Here is a 22,610-nt window from a genome sequence, read left to right on the forward strand (position 1 = left end):
CTCCTCTGAAACCTCCCCCAGGTGTGCAGCATATGGGAGATAGAACTCAGGCAGAAAGCAGCAGTCTTATTCAGTTGAGGCATCAGAGAGTAGAGCTTGGATCCCAGAGCAGCTGAAAATTGGGGGAAATCTCGGAAAGAAAGGAGTCAAAGAGGGAGAGCCCTATAGTAGACATATACATTTCCCTCAGGTCCATGACTGACCGCTGACCCTCACATGCTTGGGGATGACTCCACGCAGCCCAGGGAAAACAACAGCTGAAAGGCTTAAAGCAGGTATGTCAGCTGCTGCCTGGCACTGGGGAGACAAACTGAGAAGTGCAAGCCTCTAAAGTTAAAGGGGCTTGATAAACAGTTCAGATGTTCCATTGAAAGCCTATACGGACCACATCTCGGGACGAAGGGCACACTTAAAACAGGCCTAAAATTACCACAGATGATGACCCGCCAGTACAATCAAAGCTTAAAACCTAAAACCACCTCTAGGTTTTGTGGCTAGTGATTACAATCCTCCAATAATTCAACTTCCTATTAGAACAAAACTGAACACTTTTCAGAGGAAGATGACAGAATCCAGAATCTCCTCAGCCATCATCCATGAATTCAAATATATAATAAAAATATTTTTAGAAGACCGGGTGCAGTGGCTTATGCTTGTAATCTCAGCACTTTGGGAGGCCGAGGTGGGAGGATAGCTTGAGGCTAGGAGTTTGAGACCAACTTACATGACGTAGCAAGACCCTGTCTCTACCAAAAAGAAAAAGAAAAATATCTGGGCATGTTGATGCATACCTGTGGGGAGGCTAAGGTGGGAGGATTGCTTAAGCCCAGGAGTTGGAGGCTGCAGTGAGCCATGATAGAGCTGCTGCTCTCCAGCCTTGGCAACAGAGTGATACCCTGTCTCAGAAAAAAGAAAAAAATACTAGATACACATCAAGTAGATGCTAAATTCTCTTGCTTTGATCTTGCTTGCTCTAAACTCTGACGGGTCTTCTTCTGCTATCTACAAGGCAGCACAGTGCCCTTCCTAAGATACCTCTCATGTCATCAGTTCCTGTTCTTGATCTGTAACCCAAAATCCTAGCTGGACACCAAAGCGCAGAAAAGTGAACAACTGAATTACTTTTTTGGTTTGAATTAATTATGCTCTTTTCTTAATTTCTGTTCATATTCAGAGGCAGATGTTGTCCAAGAGATGGAGCCTTGATATTTGGAATCTAAACTTTGGATGCACAAACTTAGCGATCTAACAAAAAATTATCGAGTTCAAATCTATCCTTAAAAGAGTTTCAGGTGTAATTTGCAGATTCTTTAGTGCTTTGACCTAAAATTATAGGTAAGTGGTCAAAAAATATTGAATATATGGTAACATAAAAGGAAAAATGATTTCCTGCAGTTAACATCTATATTTTCCCCTTAAGGAGGGGCCAGAGGTGGCCGAGACCAAAACTGAGCAGTAAACACAGCTTGTATTTTTTCCAGCTGAGCTAATCAATATTTTGTCTGCATATTTACGTCTTCCTACAACGGCTACGCATATTCTTAGATATTTATTTCATTATCATAAACTAGAATTTGAGCTAAAGATTAAAGATGTCTCAATAAATTCCCTGAAGATACCAAATACATTCAAGCAGATGGATTAGTAGTAATTCTCCCCCTTTTAAATGGATTATGTTCTAAAATAGGTGCAGATCAAACAAAATGATGTCAGGAATCACTATTACCAGGACCGAGGAGTGCCAGTTATTCTTTCGTTTTAGGACCTGGTTAGCAAAGCTTCAGTATAGGGAGATAAGGAGCACACGTGTCCCTGTTCCCATTCCCCTAACCATCGTAGACATTGCTAATAGACGGAGATGCTCTGGCACACTGAGCCCCATCCAAGACTCAGCCTATCAGTCAATCATTAGCAGTCAAGCAATGAACATGAATGAGACCAATCTTCTATCCTTAAAATTGGCAGTCGTGGAATAACAACACCAGGAGGAAAGAAAAAGAGCAGTTTTTAAGAGGGGAAGCAGAGGGAAACTTTTGTGCTTTTCGTGAAATTCTGTTATTATCCTCCCATCTATAGACCAACAGAACCATAAAGGTTATTTCCAGCTCTGAAATTTGACGAGTTAACATTAAAAAATGTCACTGGTTTTGAAACCTCCAGTCATTTAGTATGCACACTTCACCTTCTATAACATAAATGCTTAAAGATTAAAAACTTTCCATGTAGATTCCTGTAGGGAATTACTACATTCCAAAAGCACTATTTCAAGTGCATTTTTTTCTAGAAATGTTTTTCATGAATCTCATCCTTTCTGAGGGCATTGAACAAGAATGGGCATTCCTTGTAACCTCCATGGGTCCTCTTGAGGAACTACTTAGTGGGTTCCTGTGTGCATCAGCCTGTTCGTCTGGATCAACAGCAGACATAAGAACATGAGAGATGCATCACTTGGGTCAGACCCTAGGTCATCCATTCAAACATTCTGTCTCTGACGTTGGCACCAAGGGACGCTTTGAGAAACAAAGGAGTCCAAGAAGAGCATCAAGTTGTGAACACCACAGGGAATTTACCATAAATATTTCACTTTCTTTAATGAGAATTCATTAGTGACACAGCCTTGATAATCACATGTGAGCAACAAACGTATGCTGTAGGCTCTTGCCCTTGCAAACAGACCTCCTATCTGCTGCCATGTTTGTGGCCTGAGAAAACTACATTATTCATGAGATTGCTGTATTTTCTACAGTAGCTGCTGGCTGAAAGACATGAGCAGCACTGATGCCATGGTTTTTTATTATTGATAAAGAAATATGTTTCTAGTTTGTCAAATTACATTTCAGTGCTCTGCTAGGCCAATAGTCTATGTAACTAATGATTGGAGTTCTTTAGTTCCAAAGAATGTCTGTTCTCTTCCAGGAGAAAAGTTTGTGGGCTGATTGTTTAAAATCTTCTGCCAATACGGACATGAGAAAAAGAGCTCTTAAGTGGGAACCAAGGGGCTTCTCATGATGTTGGATCAACTTCAGCATCATGAACAAGGAGCAAAGGCAGTTCCCCAACCTGCATTCAGGAGTGAGCAGTTCCACAATGCTATCTAGAGTGCAACTCCACCACAAATTGTCCATACAGACTATTGCCATGATTTAGGGAAAAATTCATCCAAATGTGTTTAAGTTCTTTTCTGGAAAAACAAATCTTTGTTGAAATAGAGAGAGGGAAAAGTGCAAAATTCCTAACTCTCCTTTTCTAAATATGGGTTTTCCAGAAGTAGTCCCAGAAACAGACACAAGTACAAGTTGTTTGTTTCTGAGATAATCCCAAGTATCGGAGTTGGGAAGTGAGACAGCGAGACAATGACAGATAGACAACCAATCAAAGGCATGTTACCACTGTGAGCAACCAGAGCTTAATTTTGCTGGGAACTCTTAATAGTGTAGAACACACCTCAGTGTTATCTCATTCAGGTAGTGAGGGAGCTGGGATATTTATACACCCGCCTTTCATCAGACTTTGGTTGACAGCTTCTCCTGAAAGAGTGGTATTAATTCTCCAGCATATCCAGCCTGCAGTGCCTGGGCAGGAGATCCTTTCTCAGCTCTGGAGAAAGCCTTCGGGTAAAGAGATGCAGGTGCTTAGTACAAAAGAGGTAGGGCCCCAGGACTGTGGGCCTGGTATTGATGTCTTGGGAAACACCCCTATCCATATTTCTCCCTCTCCATTATTTAATAAATTAGAAACAAACAGAGCTATCATTTGATAGGTACTTGCCCAATTTTAGATATTGCACATTTCATAAGCATCATCACCATCAATCCTCATAATAACCACATAAATGAGTCTTGTTTTCATTCTCCCATTTTGCACATTAACATTTAAGACTCAAAGAGGTTAAAGAATTTTCCCAAAGCCACAGAACTTATGAGTGGTAAAGGAGGGATTCAAATCCAGGCCTTCAGGCTTTTGCAAAATGCTGGTTGCCTGTGGTAAGCAAATGTTACCACATAAGCATTTGGCTGATCCAGCTTTTTTTAGCAAATTTGATTGGCAATACCATTTTGATTGACAGTTTGATGATCCCTCTAGGCCATCTGTTTCCATGACTTGTGGTTGCATCTTCCTTCACAGAGACGCTTCTCATGACCTTGCTTTCGTTCACACATCAATCCATTTGAATCTGAACGTTTCTGGTTTTTGAACGGAAGGACTTAATGCCCTTAAAAACTAAGAAAAAACGGGGTAGTTTGTTCTTTCTAGGACAGTGGAATTAACATATTAGAAAGTTGGACCCTAGTTTGATCTCAGCTCTTCCGCTATGTCTGAAACTTGGGCTGGTTACTTGCCCTCTTTGGGCCTCAGCTTACCTATCTGTACATTCTGTAAATTGGGATAATGCTTCCTATCATATAGAAGCAATGAAAAAGTAATACATATATTTGTAATACTTGATAAAGGTTATTTCCATTCTTAAATTCAGAGTACTTAAGGTATTAGGATGATTTCAAAGAGAGTCCCCCTGCTCCCAAGCTAACCTCAACTGTTAACTCCCCATTGATAAGGGCTGTGTACCTTTAACTAGTGTTGAGTATGGTATCCGGCAGATGGTAAGGGCTGAAAGTAGTGGTGTTTTGGCACAGTATTGATTTAATAAATTTTCCAGTGTTATTAAGATATGGTCTTTAGAACCAGACAAAAATTCAAAAGATGATCTTAGAACAGACTGGGTCCCTGGAACACCCAGCACCTCCTGTTGCCAGATGCCTTCTCCCATGCCTGCCTGAGGTTTGCTTGACCTCGTTGAATGTAAGCATGCATTGAATGTCTCCAAAACATTTCCAAAGACTAAATATTTAGAAAATTAAGTTATGCATTTATGTACTTTCACACAGATTCTTTTGTGGATAATTTTGTTCAGTGGCCTTTTAGTTATGACAGATGTGTTAATTGCCTCAACCAACACTTATTAGGTGATTTGTGTGCCAGACATTTTGTTAGATACCAGGGCTACAGGAAGAATAAATATCCTACAACCTTAACCTCCCTCCCCCAGTCTATTGGAGAAGAGAGAAAACAACCAAAAATTGCTGCAAGGCAAGACCTGACATGCAAAAGGCTGTAGGGATGCCAAGGAGCAAGGATCGTATGCATTTCTCACAAGGAGTTAGGATATGCTGGGTAACAAACAGCCCCCAAAGATCAGTGGCTACCAAATACAGCAATGTTATTTTTACTCATGCTACATGTACAAAATGCATGTATCGGGGGTTGGGGATTCTGGTATCAGTCACTCAGGGATCCAGGCTGACAGGAGATGCACATTGCATCTTGATGTATTTTTCAAGAAATGCTGTGACAAGAAAATGCAAAATGGTGAGCCAGGCACTGGTTTGAAAGCCACATGCAATCCACATCATTTTGCTCACATTTCACTAATCAAAGCAAGCTGCATGGCCTTAACCTAACTTTGAAAGGGATGTAGCAGTACTCCTCCTAGGTCTCTGGAACAATGAGAAATGGGGTATGTGTGAACAGCCCTCATTGCCACCAGAGTTGGGATCTAGTAGTTGGGAGTTTGACTGAGCTATCCCTCCCAACACCATTTCTCAGCCAATAAGTCTGTCTTGTGTTTATACAAAACCACCTCCTGAGAGAAAGGCCCTCTGCATTCAGTCACACTTGGTATTTGTTGTCCTCTTTCATGTATCCCAGCCTGGTGGGTGCTGATGACAGAGAGAGAAACGACAGGGCTCCTGTCCTCAGGGAACTGAGCTCATGGTGCCACTGAGTCCATGGTACACATGGACAAGCAAATGCCTACAGTGTGGTTGGAAAATAATTTGATGAGCACTGAGACAATGTGATGGGGCCACAGAAAGAGAGGCAGGGAAGGTTTTGTGAGAGGCAGAGGAGGTACTGCACCCGGAAAACAAAGTTTTTACAATGCCCCAGGAAAAGTGGGAGCAACAGGCTTTACTAAGACAGATGAAAGCATCTGAAACAGAAGCTTGAAGCCACTCATCACTGCAGGGGGAAGCTGGGTAGCATCCAGACCGCCATTTTTTGGTGCAATTCCTGGCAGACTAATCCATCAAGCTGCATTGGGTATTTTGTCAAGAGAAGGTCACTGGGATGGCAGACTGGTGTTCTGATGGCTGCAGCAGCCCACGTTCCTTTTGCTCAGACATGTTAAGGGAGCCAGGCTTTTTAGGATGTGTTGATCTTCATTTTGGGCTGCTCCATTTGATCAACATATGATGAGTATGTCTAAAGATGGCATGAATGTTCCTGCTGCATTTTTTTCAAGCAAAGGAGAAAAGACTCTCTGCCTCTGCAAACCTCCATTTAGACTCATCAAACTCGGGCCTCATGAAAGCAACCAGGAGGGAGAAGCAGGGAAGCTGATTGCTGTTGCCTTGGTAAGGGGAATCCACTCCACTCAGGTCCCTGTGGTTTCCATGGGAACAGCACTGCTTGTTTCTGCAGGCCCCCAGGGCTGGCCGGATGCACTGAAAGGAAAATTGGGGGATGAAAGAGAGGAGCAGAAAGAGACTTTGAGGACCTTGAAGGTATTTGGGGAATGACTCTCAGCTGGATGAGGCTGCTCCGTTCTCCCTGCATAGGTAGCTGCTCTTAACAGGCCACGTGGGCCACATGGCCCCAACCGGCTGAGTACCGGAAGCACCTGCCTAGAGGCAAATGCATTTATGCAGCTGTCGTGGACTAACCACCATCCAGAGAAACAGATGCCAATGCAAGGAAGGAAGGAACTGGCAATATGTGGATTTCAACATCAAGGCCAGAGATGAATGTGCCCTCTACCTACACCAGGCCAGCATGTCGTTGTTATAATTTAGAATAATGATATGTGACCCCAAGAAGCACGGCGGTAGGTATTTCACATTCACTATCTACACTCTTCATGACAACCCTGCAGGGATGACATCAACACACCCATCTACAAATGAAGGAAATGAGGCCCCGTGTGGCACAGAAGAAGATCTGGACCTGAGCCTGATTCCCCGCTGTGGGATCTTATGCAAAATCTAACTGATCACCCAAGGAAAATGTTAGTTCCCAAATTCAACAAGCATCCTAGCTCAATCTTTAAAAAACGGGCTGAGGACTTTTGGATTTGGCACAAGGACACACACCTGGAGAGGGTGGCATCAGCACCAGCCATCAGCTGTGGGAGGCACTAGAGGCCCCACATTGTCTTACCTCTTGTTCTAGAAGTGAAGCAACTGAGGCCAAGAAGCACTTGGCAGAGCCTTCCAGTCCAGTGCACCACACTGTCTGCAGACTTTTCTTGGAAAGCTGCAGCTATTCAGAAAAGCGCATGCCCCACCCACACCTACAAGGCACTGGAGTGGGTCGCCAATTGGAGGGCTGTTGCAGTCTCCAGGAGGCAAGCACAGCTGCTGTTGCGGCTCTTTTCTTGAACCACTGGGTCAACTGGGCAGAGTGGATTTACCCCATCCATGCCCGAGGTCTGTTCTCAGTTCTTCATCCCACTGAGACTTATCAGGCATCTGCTGTGTGCACTGCAGTGTGCTGTGTTTGGACCAGAGGGAATGGGAAGGAGGATCCTCAGAGGTCATTTTTCAGATAGTCAAAAGGCAAGTTGAGGCCCAGAGAGATGAAATGACAGGTGACCAAAGCCACACTTTGGGCATGTTGGCATTGAGCCTCAGATTTCCAGATTCCCAATTGAGGACACTTTTCTTGACTCCAGGCTGATCCCTTCCTTAGGAGGACTAAACACTGCAACAGCAAATTACTTTAAAACCACAGCAAGGCAACACTGAGTGAAACAGCGATGTTAATAGTAGGCTGTGTACATAACACACACATAGGAGCTGACAGAGACCAATGAGAAGTCTTATGGCCTCCCTAAACGAAGCTGCTTTGCCAGTGGGTCTCTAGACTAGGATTCTTCCTGATTTACATTCTGTTCTACAGGGTCATCTGGCAATGAATGCCCTTTGCAAATTAGTCAAAGAAGCTTCTAACATGGTGGAATTGGTTATATAATATAAGAACATGTTACAACCCTAAGTCTTAACGTTGGGGTCCTACCATTGCTAGATTCAGAATGCAAGTCTTAATAACAGTTTATCCTGATTTTATGCTTGTGCAGAGGGACTCCCTTCTGCCACCTCCACCCCATGCCCCACTGCTGTGTGCTGAAGCTAATTATGTGTATATAAGTTATGGTCTGTCCTTTCCTGGACATAAGATACCTTGCATCTCCTCTTCACTTCTTATGCAAAGGAGGCTTGGGAGATGCTGTAGACTCAGTGTTTGTTCCCACTTCCCAGATTCATATGTTGAAGCCCTAACCCCCAAAATGATGCTATTTGGAAATGGGACCTTTGGGAGGTCATTAGGGTCAGATAAAGGTATAAGAATGGGACCCCAATGATGGGATTAGTGTCCCAATAAGAGAAGGAAGAGACCAGAGCTTATTCGTACTATGACATGTAGATACTGCAAGAAGAAGGTGGCCTCTGCCAGCCGGAAGACAGCCCTCACCGGAACCCAACCATGCTGGCACCTTTATCTCAGACTTCTAGCCTCCAGAGCTGTGAGAGAGAAATGTCTGTTAAGCCCTCAAGTCTACGGTATTCTGTTGTATCAGGCTAGGGCAGACACAGGCATTCCTACACCCAGACATGTGGATGGTTTCTTGATATATCACCTGTGATTCTTTCTAGGGCCTTCTCTAGCCCTGGAAGCATGCTTGGCTTGGCCAGTGCAGGGCTCAGCAGAAACATTGAAGAGTTAGTGCCTTTGGGACAGCCCTAAACAGTGACAGGCAGGCATCAGTGGACGGAGCCCCCCACCCTACTGCTGACCCGGCAGTAGACAACTCTGAGACCTGCTTTCCTCTGTCTCCCAGCAAGCTTGAGGCCACTCTGCCAGCCCCTTCCCCTCCCTGTCTCATCTCTCCACCCTGCTCCCATTGCTTCCTGGGATCACCTCCCAAACAAACTGCTGTCATTCAAATCTTTCTCTCAGGGTCTGCTCTTGAGGGCCCCAGTCTAAGGCATGGGCATTTGGAACCTATGAGGGAAGACTCACTTCTTGCAGGGCAGGAGAAGAGGGCTTAGCTCAATTTTTAGATGAAATCTCTCCTTGTGACTTTTTTTTTCAAACGATAATGCATGTATAAAAGGGAAAATAAAATACATGTAATATTCTTTGTAAGTTGTGAATGAGTCCTTTGAAACCATTTTTCCAATTTCGTTATTTGCCTGATACGTGTTTCCTGAGAGGAGCTGTAATGAAAAGTGGTCAGAGTGGTTGGATGTCAGGTGAAGTTTGTTAGGTGAGTGTTTAACCTAGTCATTCTTTCCACATTGCTATTGGCCACCAAATAAGACTTTTTATTGCTCTTGAAGAACGGTGATTCAATACCCTTAGACTGACTGTCCTCTGCCTTCCCCACCCTGACCCTGGAGCTCCCACCTTCCACCCACATTCAACTCAGTGAGGAGGCCCACAGTGCTGGCTGCTCCATTCACAGGCTGTGCCACTGACTGTGCCAGACTAGAGGCTGTCATTGCCCCATGGAGAATTTTCACACACTTCCTCATGGCCAGCTGTGACTTTTGATAGAGGAGCTCCCAACTGGGCATGGATCAGAGAGCAGGCCCTGGAGAGCAGACCAAGATCAGGTCACTGGTAAGCTGCCCCCTCCCTGAAGGGAGGGAAGAGAGGGTTGCTGAGCCTCCAAGGAAGGAGGACCCTGAAGAAGCTTCTGTGGTTTCTCCTTGGCTCACCCCTGCCCGGCCAGAACTTTGGGCAGCTTCTAGGTGGACTGCCCTGAGCCAGCACGGGGCCCTTTGGGTCCTGCCCCATCCAGGGCTAAGCCTCCAGTGTGTCTTCCCCAGGGGCCCAGCTGGGGCCACCATGTGGGCTGGCGTGGAGACCCCTGACAAGAAACCACCTCCACCAGAGAGCCAGGCCCAGTGGGATCTGTGTATCCATGTTGCTTCATTCAGCCAATTGATGTTCATGTTATAGAGAACTGAAAATCAGAATGCCTGGATTCAGAACCCGAGCCTGTCACTTACTGACGTGGTGCCCTTGGTGGAATAGGTGCGCTCCCTGGCCCTCGGTGGCCTCATGCATGGGGTGGCAGTGAGGCAGGAGAACGGAGCTGGGCTGAGAGGACCCAGTGCAGATGCAGATGATGCTCATGGGGTGCCTTTCACTTCCTTCCTGTGCTTCCTCCGTCCCTTGTTATTGATCACGGAGGAAGCTTGTGAGGCAGGAAGTAAAGAGGTAACTGGATGTCACATACCTGTACCCCCTCTACCCCTCATTGATGATTGGGGACCTCAAGCGGTTTCCGTGTGTGATTCTTCTGCTTGGCACTGCCCCAGGGCATATGACTGGCTTGTTTCCCGTGGGTGATGGCTGTTATGATTGATAAATTAACTCAGCATCCCATCTCTAGCTTCCAGCTCTGGGACTAGGAGAACAATAGAAGAGGTGACCTTTGAACCCTAGGACTGGCAAGTGCCAAAACGCCCTGTGGCAGCTACACTGAAAAATGCAACAACAACAACAACAAAAGCCCATTGCTTCCCCTCCAGGAGTGTGGCAGCTGAATGTAGATCAGATCAAATCCTCTTTTGGGAGGAGGTCACGGAAGGAAGAGGTCAGAGGGCAGAATGAAATTGCAGATCCATGCAGGAGGAGGGTGGCATGTGTGAGGGGCATCCCCAGCCCTGGGTTTGCCGGGTGTGCAGCCCTATTCCCACTTTCTAGCCATGGAACCCAAACATGTTGTCCCATCTGTCTTCCCCTTGGGTTCCTCACCTACAGAATTGGAATAATAACCTGTTTGTGAGGATAAGATGGGATCATAGGGGCAAAGTGCAAGGTACAGGGCTTGCCAGGAGCAGGTGCTCAATAAATGCTAGCTCTTGTCACCCCTCTGCCCCTCACATTAATTTCCAGATCGTGGCTTCATTTTGGTCCCCAAGGGAAACTCCTCCAGGCTTCTCCCAGTTTATTTATTCATTAGTCAGAGGGGCGCCATGCAGCCTGTTTAGAGCAACTTCAGCTTAGAAAAATCCTTGCATAATCTTGACATTCGTGTCTTTTCTTGTCTCCTTTTTTATGTTTAAAGGACCATACAAAACTAGAGAGTGTGATTAGCTGGACATACAGGTGGATCTTGCTTTTTAAAACAAAAAACAAAAACCAACTTTATTGAGATATTATTGACATATAAAAATTGTATATGCTTAAGGTATACAACTCCAGCTTTTGATATGCAGATGCATTGTGAAATGTTAACTGCATTTCAGTTCATTAACATATCCATTACCTCTACATAGTTACCATTTATGTGTGTGTGTGTGTTTGTGTGTGTGTGTGGTGACAAGATTTAGATCCACCCTCTTTGCAAGTTTCAAGTATATAATGTAGTATTTTTAACTCTCCCCCACTTGCTGTACATTGGAAGGTGAGCCTTGCTTTATATACTAAATGTACCCTTTGGCCCAAACACCTCATGTGGCTCCAACCCAAGACCTGCACAATGCCTTAAGCAATGCTGCCTTGGATGCAGAGAGCAGAGCCTTTTCGAGCAGTGACCAATGGCTTGTGTCTTGCACAAATCCTCTGGGCAAGCCAGGGGTCATCAGCAGAATTGGGCCTGGGTATCTCAGAGGTCATCCACTCACTCCTTAGCACCACTGTCTTTGTCTCTTCTCCCCTTCCTGGCTGCACTGCCTCTCTCATGCATAGTGTATCCTGGAGTCACCTCCCAGATAAACCACATACCTCCACATCCTTGTCGGAGGGTCTGCTTTTAGGGGAATCCAAAATAAGACAAGAGGCGAACAATTATCATCTAACACATCCTCCCCATCAAATGGTCGTGGTTTCTCTAAGAACTCACTAGAGAAAGACTTGGAGACCTCATCAAGCTCAGAGGAAAAGACTTCTTTCAACAGCCAGTGATGTCTGCCCATGTGGGGCTATGGGTGGGGGTAGTGTGTGCTGCTCCTACCACACCTGATGGGCACATCCTCCAGCAAAGGAGCCATGGATTCCTATCGGAGGGACCACAGGAGGCTTCATAAAGGAGAGGAGATGTGAGAACCTAGCCCAAAAGGTTGATTGGATTTTATGAGAGGAAGGGACAGGAGGCCCGGTTAGTGGTGGAGGACCTTCTTGGTCAGTTCACGGACTCCGGTTTTCATCTCATGGCAGAGAGGTTTTGGAACATTGAGAAGGCATGAACTTCCCTGTGGTTGGCATTCCAGTCCAGCCACAAATGGAGGTCAACTTAGAAAGGGGAGCAGTGGGAGGGAGCAGGGAGGGGGTTGTTCTAATAGCACACGGGGCCCACACGCTAAGCCAGGTCAGGCAAAGTGGAAAAGGAGCAAAATGAAGACCCACTTAGAGCAGGGGCCTCAAATCTGTCTGAGCCACAGACCCCTTTGATGATCCAGTGAAGCCTACAGCCCCTGCTCAGAAAAGCAGTTTTCAATGCGTGCATGCAGCAAAGTACATAAGGTTACACATGGAGACTGACTGTGTGGAAATGAAGCTGTCAAAATATTAGAAAACAAATTTTCAACATAGTAGTTCACGTGCTTCCTCATTAACACTTTTAAGTCGCAGGTGGTGACCTAACAACCACCATAAGATTGAAGCAGTGGGTGAGAGCTGTACAAGTCTGATGGTATGACGTGTTATGAAAATATCTGTGGGGGCCGAGTCCCAGGTTCTGCTAACACTACTGTGGTTGGTTTCCCACGTTCTTATCTGAAGGAAACACTCAATTCTGGTTGGTTTTGTGAACCTAAAGATGTAGGGTTTTTTCCTCACCCAAGTTCATGGACCCCATGTTAAAACCAAGACTCTAAAAAGGGACTGACTGGTAATGCTGTCCCAGACCTACAGCACTAAAAATGTGGTCACCTGTGCTGAGATGGTTTTCTTTCTCTGTTCTTTAGCCCTGCATGAATTCCCCAATGACATCTTCACCAACGAGGATAGAAGACAAGGCGCGGTGGTCCTCCATGTGCTCTGTGTAAGTACCCCTCTGTGCCTCTGCCTGGAGGGTCCATAGGCCAGGCCTAGGGGTGTGGGGTGAGGCACCTGAGGTGCCCCCAGTGGAGTCTCTCTGCCCTCCTGTTCACATGCCTCGTGGGGGTCCTCCGAGCCCTATAGGGGGCCATCACCAAATGGAGACGAAAGACTGCAGCTTTCGAAGGTGGAGCCATCTGTTATGCACTTTCCCTTCATGTTAGTGCCCAGAGTGTGGGCTCTAAAGTCAAACAGCCCCACTCTCCATGACTTAACCCTACTCTCTGTTCAAACACCACCCTCTTGGGGGAGCCCTTTCCTAACCGGCCTTTCTGAAATGCCGCCGTATTTCCTCTTACCCTGCTTTGTTTTTCTCCATGCTACCTGCCATTGCATAGTTATTTGCTTTTCAACTTTTCACCCTCACTCACGCATAAGCCCCTGACAACAGGGACTTGGTTTTGTACACAACTTCATTCCCAGACCCCTTCTTGGCACGTGGTAGGGACCGAACATTTGCTCACCGAGTGGATTCTATGTAATGTCAACTGGCACCATGTCTGACACATAGAAGGCGAACAAGAAAAGCTTGTTCTCTTCCCATCTGGCCTCTTACTGTCCACCACTGCCCTAGCATCTTCTGCCACAGAGCCAGTGGCTCTAAAGTCTGTGGTCCCCTTGTCCCCATTTGGAGGGTTTGGGGGAAGGCACACATGTGACAATGTCTAAGGAGTGGACAGCTGTCCAACAAGAAATCTCTGAGCCAAGTTCTGGACTAGGTACATTACTGCTCCCCCATCTCTGTGGCGTTCTCTCTCCCCCAGAATTCCCTCTCCCCTGAATTCCATTCTAGTTATTTATTGCTGTGGCGCAAACTCCCCACGTGTAGCGGCATGCCCAGTCACTGTGTCGTTTTGCTTTGGGTTGTTTGTGGTGAGTGCTTAGAAGAAGCAGGGTGGGAATGCTGCTCCACAGAATCCAGGGCCTCAGATGGACCGACTCCCATGGCCGTGGCTGGGCCACTGGTCCTAAAGGGTTTCTCTCTCCCATGCCTGGTGTGTGGAGTGGGATGGCTGAGGGACTGGCTCAGCTGTGGCTATTGAGAAGAACACCTACAGTGACCTCTACGGTGTGGCAGCCTCAGGCAGTCCAGAGAGCTCAGACAGGGAGGGTGACTGAACCTTGAAGTCCCACAGTGTAATTTCCACCGTGACAGTCACAACCCACTGTGATTCAACGGAGGGGTTAGAAACCTTGCTTTCAACCCACAGCTGGAGCAGGTCAGCAGGCACAGCCTGGGCTCTGGAGTCAGAGAAGTCATGGGCTTGAAGCCCTTTTCTGCTGGCCTTGCTTTATGTGTCACTTCCGGGAGGACACTTGACCTCTTAAGACTCACAGGCCACCTCCATCTTGACTCCTTTTCTGGGTAAAATCAATCAACTCTTCAACTGGTCTCCCACTCCCCAAAAAGGGAGCATGAAAAGTCTCTTTTCTACAAGGACATTCTCTAAAAATACCAAATGAGTAAGGAGAGCCTTTGCAACCCCCCAGCCCTCCCTGCCTTTCAGGGAAGTTGCGTGCACTGAGCCATTAATATGGATGTCACCTTTGGCACCAAGGAGGCTACCCTGTCACAAGGCTGAGGAGCCCCAGGCACTGAGTTGGATCCGGAAATCTCTGGCAGACATTAGCATCCTGATGCTTTGACATCTGAGATATGAGATTTCCACTCTGGACCCAAACACTGCGTGCTTTCGGCCTCCTGAAGAGACGTTGTCGCCTGCAGCTGCATGGCCCTTTCTCCCCACCTCCATCTCCCCTCTGGACTCACTGAGTCATCAACTGGAGGCGGAGGAGGTTCATTTTTCTTGCTCTTCATGAGCCCAGGATACCCAGGAAGGTTTCTGCTGTCTGTGGTAGTACATTTCCAGGCTGGCATAAAGGCAACTTGGGCACAAATGCATACTATCCTCCTTAAACACTTCCCTAAGAGTGGGCATGAGCCTACAGGTTAGCACTTTGTAATCACTGGAATCCAGTGCCACTGTTAGCCCCTGCCCTGGGCTCTACACTTTAGAATCCACAGGGCAAGGAGTTCATGGACCAAGACCAGTGCCCACCCCTTCAAGATTATGTTCCAAGCACACAGACGCCCAGAATTCTCCACCCAAATAGCCGTGAGCCTGCTGCCAAGGCCTGTGCACGTCTCCTCCCTGGCTCCACCTCTTGGAGGGAAGAGACCCAAGTGGGGCAAGTTTCAACACACAACATACATGACTGTAGTCCAGTGTGAGGCCAAGTGGGCAGAGCAGCAGGGCAGAGACAAATGTTAGGGTGGACCTGCTGGTGCCATCCCCAAGGCCCAAGACCAAATCTTGTTATCCTATCCACTAGAACATAAGCCCCCACCACCAGAATGTAAGCCCCAAGAAAGAAGCCCCTTCGTACTGTGTCCAGTCATTGAATGCCTGGAGTTGCACAGTCACTTTTTGTTCAGGGCAAGAGTAAATTATTCCTTCTATCCCCTTTACCTTCCATGTTGTGCGGTACATTTAGGATGCTCAGAAATTGTTAAACAAACATCACTGGATGTGAGAACTGCTGGAAGGGTAACATCTGGCATTTGGCGAGCAGGAAACAGATGAATGCACGGGTCAAAGTTGCAAGAAGCGAAATACAGAATTCCTGCACTTGTCCATCTAGAAAGCATTTCTTGAGCCCCTGCAGAGTACTGCTGGGCTGAGTCCTTCTAGATGCTCAGGACATGGCCTCGCTCTGAAGGAACCTGCTGTCTTGTGAAGAAAACCACTTATGATCAGCACCTGCCATGCACTAAATGCTGACGAGGGTCTGTACAGCCTGCTGTGCTGTGGGAGCTTAAAGGAGGCACCTCAGTGTCAGCAAGGTCGGGTGGTGCTGTTCTTGAAGAGTGGGCAGGCAGTTTCCAAAGGAGCATGGAGAAAAGGGACTCCACACAGGAATGGGAAGCCTCATGGTCAGAGACACAGAGAGGTGAGAGTCAGGGAGTCTAGAGAGAACACAAACCAAGGGTGTGGGGTGGTGGAGAGTGAGCGAATGTAGCGTGGAGAGACCAGCGGGATCTCACATGGGAGGCACCACACATGATTTAGCTGCTGCGTTGGAGTGGTGGGAGATTCTTGACCTCACCGTCCCTCCTTGCCTAGGGTTAGTGCTGCATTAGCTCAGGCTTCACCAGAAGTGACCCAGAGTCATCTGCAGTCAGTTGAGAAAGACCCCAGGAGACTGTCTCTAGGCTCCTGAAGAGCTGGGACTGCCTTATCCAGGCAGGGGAGTGATGGCCTTCTGCTGGAGGGTCCCCACAGGGTGTCCTGCCACCCCAGGCTTCCCCTGAGAGAAAGCCATAGGGCTGTCTTTTCCTGGGGTTCACTGCTCTTAGTCATGGATCTGGACCAGAGGGCCTAGTCCTTGCTGCTCCAGTTTGATCTGAAACCTGATCACACTCAGCATTGGCACCTACACTCAACCTGCCCCTTTTCACTTGGGTCCCACGAGTTTGCTTTGCTCCTGAGGCTTGCAGCCTTCAGCCTCAGTTTGGGTAGAGCTCTGGGGACACAGATGGTTCTGACCCCTTGATACACTCTTTTAAACCTTGAATGACAAAGCTTGCATTCTTTTTTTTTCTCGTAGATACTTCCCTGTTTTGTATGTGCTTTGTAGAATCGAACAGCTGAATCGTTCAACTTTCTGAATGTTCCCTTGGATCTTTCATGTTTTGTGTATTTCAAAAATCCTGAGCCTGAGAGTGCACTTTTTAAAAAGGTTTCTGTTCCTTCTGGCTATTTGTCATGTAGTGGGGAAATTCATGATCTTGACAACTTTTTCAACAAAAGATAACCCCAAGAAAACACTTGTCTTAGAACTCGCTTTATATCTGATCTATTATAACATTGAAACACTAAAAGCAGGATTTCCTGTCTGTGAGAAAATTTGCACCCTATAGATTCATCGAGCCTGCCCCAAATAAAGGAAGAAGGCTGTGAATAATTTTCTAGAATTGTAGTTTGTTTGTGATTTATCAAGATCTTGTGAAATTTTGCTCATTATCCCCATGACACAAATAGCTGAATCTTGGAGATTATAAGCCAAGCTACACATTTCTCTTCCAGTAAGAGGTTTTAAATAATCAATATTTGGAATTCTTTCTTGAAGTTGGTGTGAGTGGCTGTCTATCTTTTAAGAGATCAAACTCCACAGCAGGAATAAATACTCTCTGCATGCCCTGCTAGCTTTCAGAAGTCTTCTTCCTAAGCTTTGAGTCTTGCTTTCCGATTTTTAATGTCATTCCTCTCTTCTGGCAGGCAGATATTTCTATATGCCTGTGTGTATGAGAGTAGAAGGTGTCACACATTTGAAAATGATTCTGTATCCCATACCAAGGCAAGCTCTTGTTAAGTGAGTCTGTTTGGTAGGAGGGCTGCTAATTAGTCCAGCAACCCAGACCTGTCAATAGATGTGCTGGGGAAAGACATATCAAGGAGAATATTTTTGATGTGCATCTTCAGTTTCTAAATCCTAGGCATGCCCTGAGATGTCCCATAGGAAACTTGGGAATTCAGGCAGAGGGGACTTTTCCCTCCACTGAGCTATTGGGGTTGCTGCCATCTGGACCTCCTCAGGCTGCTCAGAGCAGCAAAAGGGATGTTCTGGCCATGTGGGAGGTCCCTGGCCATCTGCCTTAGGCCCCTTCTGTTTAGTGGTAGGGACTCCCTTGTGCACATCTCCATCTTCACACTCCTGTGTCCAGTGCCCATTAGGGGCTCATGTGTATTAAAGGAGATAGGCTGTCTACAGCGCAGGTCATTCCGGAATCCAAGAATCCAAGCAGGATTCTTGTGCTGAGCTGAGCCCTCAAGCTGGCGCTCCCTACAAGTGGAGGTTCTCCAACAATGAGGAAGAGGACCGTTAACGTCACTCCTTTTGGTGTCCCCATGGTGAGGGTGTCCAGGGCATGATCTCAAGATTGGTGGTCTCCCCTGTCCCCCACCTCAACACCTATCCACACTTCTTTCTTCCGCCCCTGGACCCAGGGAGTTTTATCTGGTCTGGAAATTGGGGAATCTCACTTATGAACTTACATCCAAATTCTCTCTTATTCCTAGATCAGCTTTTAAACTTAAGAATGTGCTTTCTGTCTCATGATCCCATGGTGACCTCCTTGCTCCCCAAAACTGCAGAGGAAGCTAATTAGCATTGGAGGGCTGCCTTTGGTACAGAAGTGATGAAAGTCATTGGAGTACTGGGGAAGGAGGGAGGCTAGTCACATCTTCTCCTCCCTCTGGCTTTGTGGTTTTCAGGTCCATGGCCTATTTCTGGATTTTGTGGTATTCCTAGCCCAGCAGAGTACCTCGGTGACCTGGACCATGCTCTCCTTCACTCCTTGCCTCCTTGCCTCCCTCCCTCCCCACACAATCCCTATTCTCTCAGAAGAAGTGTGTCTCTGCCTCCACTCTGGCCCTGGCTCTAGCTGGTGTCATCTTTTGTGCACCTGCCCTGCTTCTTCAGTACCTCCCTGCACTGATCAGTTTCCTAATTTATAGTTCCCAGAAGTCTCTAATTATTGGCCCAGCTCATACTTTTCCTGCCTGGCCATGGGGTGACCGTCTCCTATGGGTTGACTCTCCCTGGTTCAGGTCTTAACCAATCAGTGTGACTGAATCACACAGGTTTCCTTAGGAGGCCTGGAGGGAGAGGAGTCTCAGCTCCACAACTCCACCCTCCCCTCCTCAGCAAGAGTGGAGACTGATGTGGATGTGTTCTTGAAGGAGCCTGAGGCTGGGACACCTCCTGGGAGAGTCCAGATTCCAAGTGGAAAGGGGCCTCTTCCTCCCAGCCAACTGCTCCTCTTTCAGGCCTGGGGGAGGAGAGGGGCAGGAAGCTCTTCTTTCTGGAAGGAGCCTCACCAAATGGATGTCGTTTCCTGGGATCTGAAGTCTTTCCAGTTATTTCTGCTGTTTAATTTTAATAGCTGAAAGAATGATTTCCCTGGATGCACTTTCCCGGGCCCAGATTGCTTTTGTTCAGAGCCAGAGAATAATGATGCAGTAGCCAGTTCTTAGGGGACAGAAGACCAGGGTCCCAGCAGGAGGTGCAGAATGCCCCATCCCCAGCCGCCATCCCCTCCAGCATTTTGTATATTTAAGCTCACTTTCCACCTCACTCCCAGGGTTTTTTTTTTTTTTTTTTTTTTTTTTTGGTTTTTCAAGGATGTCTTTTCGCTTTTTTGGCCCTAAGACTCAACTTTTCCATCACTGTCTATCAGACCTTCCCCAGCTGTCCAGTAGTCTAGATCTGTGCTGTCTAACATGGTAGCCACTGGCCATAGGAGCTGTTGAGCACTTGAAATGTGGCTAGTGTGAATGAGGAGCTAACTTTTTTTTTTTAAATTAACGTAAGTGTAGATAGCCACATGTCGCTAGGAATCACCCTAGAAGGCCTAGCGATGAATTCTAATTCAGCATCTTCCCTTCCTCCTTTATGTCATCAACTTGAAATCAAGAAGCAGAGGTGGCTGGAGAAAAAGTTGTCAGCAAAGAGACACTGCTGCTTTACTCAGTCCTCTCAAGGGCTGGCCTGACTTTAGCCATACAAACAAGCAGGATGTATAGAAGGCACTGCCAGGCCACCGGGCTTACCAAAACAAGGATAGGATGAGATGTTCTGGTAAGGAGGAAGGTCACCCAAGTTAAGAGTCAGAAAAACATGTATATGACCAACCAGCTTCCTGCTTTGGAACAAGTCCCAGAACTTCTCCTGACCTCAATATCCACATCAGTAAAGTGGGAATGCATGGTAGGTGCTCAGTCAGTGTTTCGGTTTTCGATCTTCACCGTCTCTTCCCCCGCAAACGCCACCAAAGGCAGCTCAGCTGTGCTTGCCAACCCCACCACAAAGCACCTCCTGTCACAGGGCCAGAGCCCAATCCTTTCAGATGCAGCTGCCCTCCTTGTGAGCAACAGGACGGGGTGGCGCAGGAGGCCTCTCTGCAACTGGTATTCCCGCCGTGCCCAGGGCTCCAGGAGAGGCTGCTCCTGCACTGTTTTTTTTGTTTGTTTTTTGTTTGTTTGTTTTTGTTTTTTACTGAAAAACAATAATCATGTATATTTTTGGGGTATAATGTGATGTTGCAATTACATTATAGAATAAGCAAATCAGGCTAATTAATATATTTATCACCTCACATTCTTTCTTTCTTGTGATGAAAACATTTAAAATCTCTTTTAGCAGTTTTGAAAAACATTTTATTATTAACTATAAAATAGGAAAGGGGAAGTGAAATTGTCTACTAATGACATGATCTTGTATGTGGAAACCCTTAAAAACGCTGCCAAAAGACTGTTAGAACTGATGAACAAATTCAGTATAAAGTTGTAGGGTACAAAATCAACATACAAAAATTGGTAGCATTTCTGTACACTAAAAACAAACTATCTTTAAAAGAAATTAAGAAAACAAATTCATTTACCATGGCATTAAAAATAAAATAGGAGTACATTTAAACCAGGGCGGTTTAAAATTTCAGGGGACCTACATGATCTGGTCAGAAAGGTCCCAGCAACAACTCACTTTTAGGGCAGACGTGTTTGCTTAAGGGATTTTATTCTGGAAGAGAAAAATCATTAGAATAGCTTGTGGAATTTGCTGTTTACTCTTGGAAAAGTGCTGAGCATGTCCTTAATTTGTCAGTGTCAACACAAAGCTAAAACTGGTGTCCAGAGAGGATTAGCACAAAGAGAGTAAATTATGTTTCCATACATCAGTGATTTAAATCACTGCCTCATCCCCTTGGTCATGAGACTTAATTCAGAAGGCCCGAGTCTAATCATTCAGCCCCACAGGCCCCACGGCTTGCTGGTGGGTTGATACCCTAGGACCTGAGCTGGATATAATGCGTAACAGTTTAGAGCATATGCCCTTGCAGTGAAACCCATCTGAGTTGTAGTCCTGAATTTTCCACTTTAGCGTGTAGCCATGGGAAAGCTGTTTTGCCTTCCTGAGCCTCAGTTTCCTCATCTGTCACTGGAGATAAACACAACACCCACCTCATCAGGCTGCCTTGAGGAACACATGAAAACAGGTAGATGAAGCTCTTGGTAGAGTGTCTGGCACTGAGTAGACCATACCCTACCTGTCCCCCCTCTTAGTTCTTGCTACCTGTGCATGCCCACCCAATTTTCAAGTTCCAGCCCTTGCAACTCTGGGCATTTTCTGGACCCCCGTATCCTATTCTACTTGAATACTAGACAGGCAAGAAGTGCCAGGAAATCAGCATCCCCCAGTAGAAGGCCTCAGACAGACAGGGGATTGGTGGTGGATAAATGCCTGTTCCCTCTTGCTTCAGCTGGGCTAATGGAAAAGCATGTTCTAGCCTGCCCCTCAAAGTACCCCCAAAGGAATAAGCCCTCCCTGCCTGCCCCAGTGCTCCACTTGGTAACATGCCTTTATTAGCTGCTTTTCCTGCCCTGACTCACTTCCCTGCTCCTCTCCTGGAACTTCCTGGGATCCAAATTAAATGACATGCACTGAAATGGAGCTGCTTCTGAGGCACAGCTTCCGTAGATGTCACCTACCATTATTATTATGCAAAACCCATGAAGACTTCAGGACATACAGAATCAGGACATCAACAATCCTGGTTGATTTGCAACCAGTTTGGTTAATGTCTTGAGCCTGGGCAAGATAGAAAGATGTTTGGGGAGTGAGCTTTGAAGTAGAGTTTCCAATTTGATTTTATGGTAGCACCAAATGGTGGTAGGGGAGACATAATTTTGTGTTTTAGCTCATCCCTGCCCTGCAATAGAGAGCTTATGCACATTGCTTCAATACCAAATGTTTACATGTGGAGATTAGATACATGCAGCCTGCTGTATGCTCCTCTTCATCTTATTTATTACTCGATCCACCTGTCCCCCACTTCATGTATTTCCTTTTCATATATTTATTTTTACAGTAAATAAGCTTTATTTATTTGTTCTTCTGGGCTGACGTTGCAGCAGTCACAGATCTGCATAACACAGTTATGTGTTGACTATATCTACAATTTGTAGGAGTATTTTTTTTCTCTGAAAAACGTAAGTACAAAAGCTAAGTAAATAATGAGGTACTACTATTTGGAATGATCATATGTCATAGCTTAAAGAACTGGTCTTAGCAAATATTCAGCAAATCGATCTGGATAAAATAGCCAACCAATTGCTCTAATTTATCAGGACAGACTCCATGTTGGTGTTCAATAGTTTTGTCTCTTTGTCAATAGTTTTCTGACAATTTTGTACCTGGGAAAACTGCAGAACAAGACCTGCTGCTTATCATGACTTGAGACTTCAGCATAAACAAAGTGGGAGCTTTGTTTTTATGCTGTCCTTCCTCTTTCTCTCTCGAGCCAGCCCCCCTTATATAGTACAGACTCCAGATAGGGGTTTGAAGCTTAACAAGAATCCTGATCTTACAGCAGAGAAGCTGCCCTGTCCCAGGAACCTGGATATGCAGTATGTTCTGTAGTCAGTGTCTTGAGGAGTCAC

At 46.2% G+C, this 22,610-nt stretch overlaps 1 protein-coding gene across 2 annotated transcripts in view; it reads left to right on the plus strand.

Annotated features, from left to right (window-relative positions):
* The window catches only part of SLC24A3 (solute carrier family 24 member 3), a 496,602-nt gene that overhangs the window by 281,133 nt on the left and 192,859 nt on the right, over window positions 1–22,610 (plus strand). For both annotated transcript variants that reach the window (XM_007961268.3, XM_073008630.1), the window contains exon 3: window positions 12,978–13,054. In XM_007961268.3, the coding sequence (XP_007959459.2) occupies window positions 12,978–13,054 (77 nt within the window). The remainder of the gene's footprint in view (window positions 1–12,977; window positions 13,055–22,610) is intronic.

Source organism: Chlorocebus sabaeus, chromosome 2 (assembly GCF_047675955.1).
Source record: "Chlorocebus sabaeus isolate Y175 chromosome 2, mChlSab1.0.hap1, whole genome shotgun sequence".
Taxonomy (NCBI): domain Eukaryota; kingdom Metazoa; phylum Chordata; class Mammalia; order Primates; family Cercopithecidae; genus Chlorocebus; species Chlorocebus sabaeus.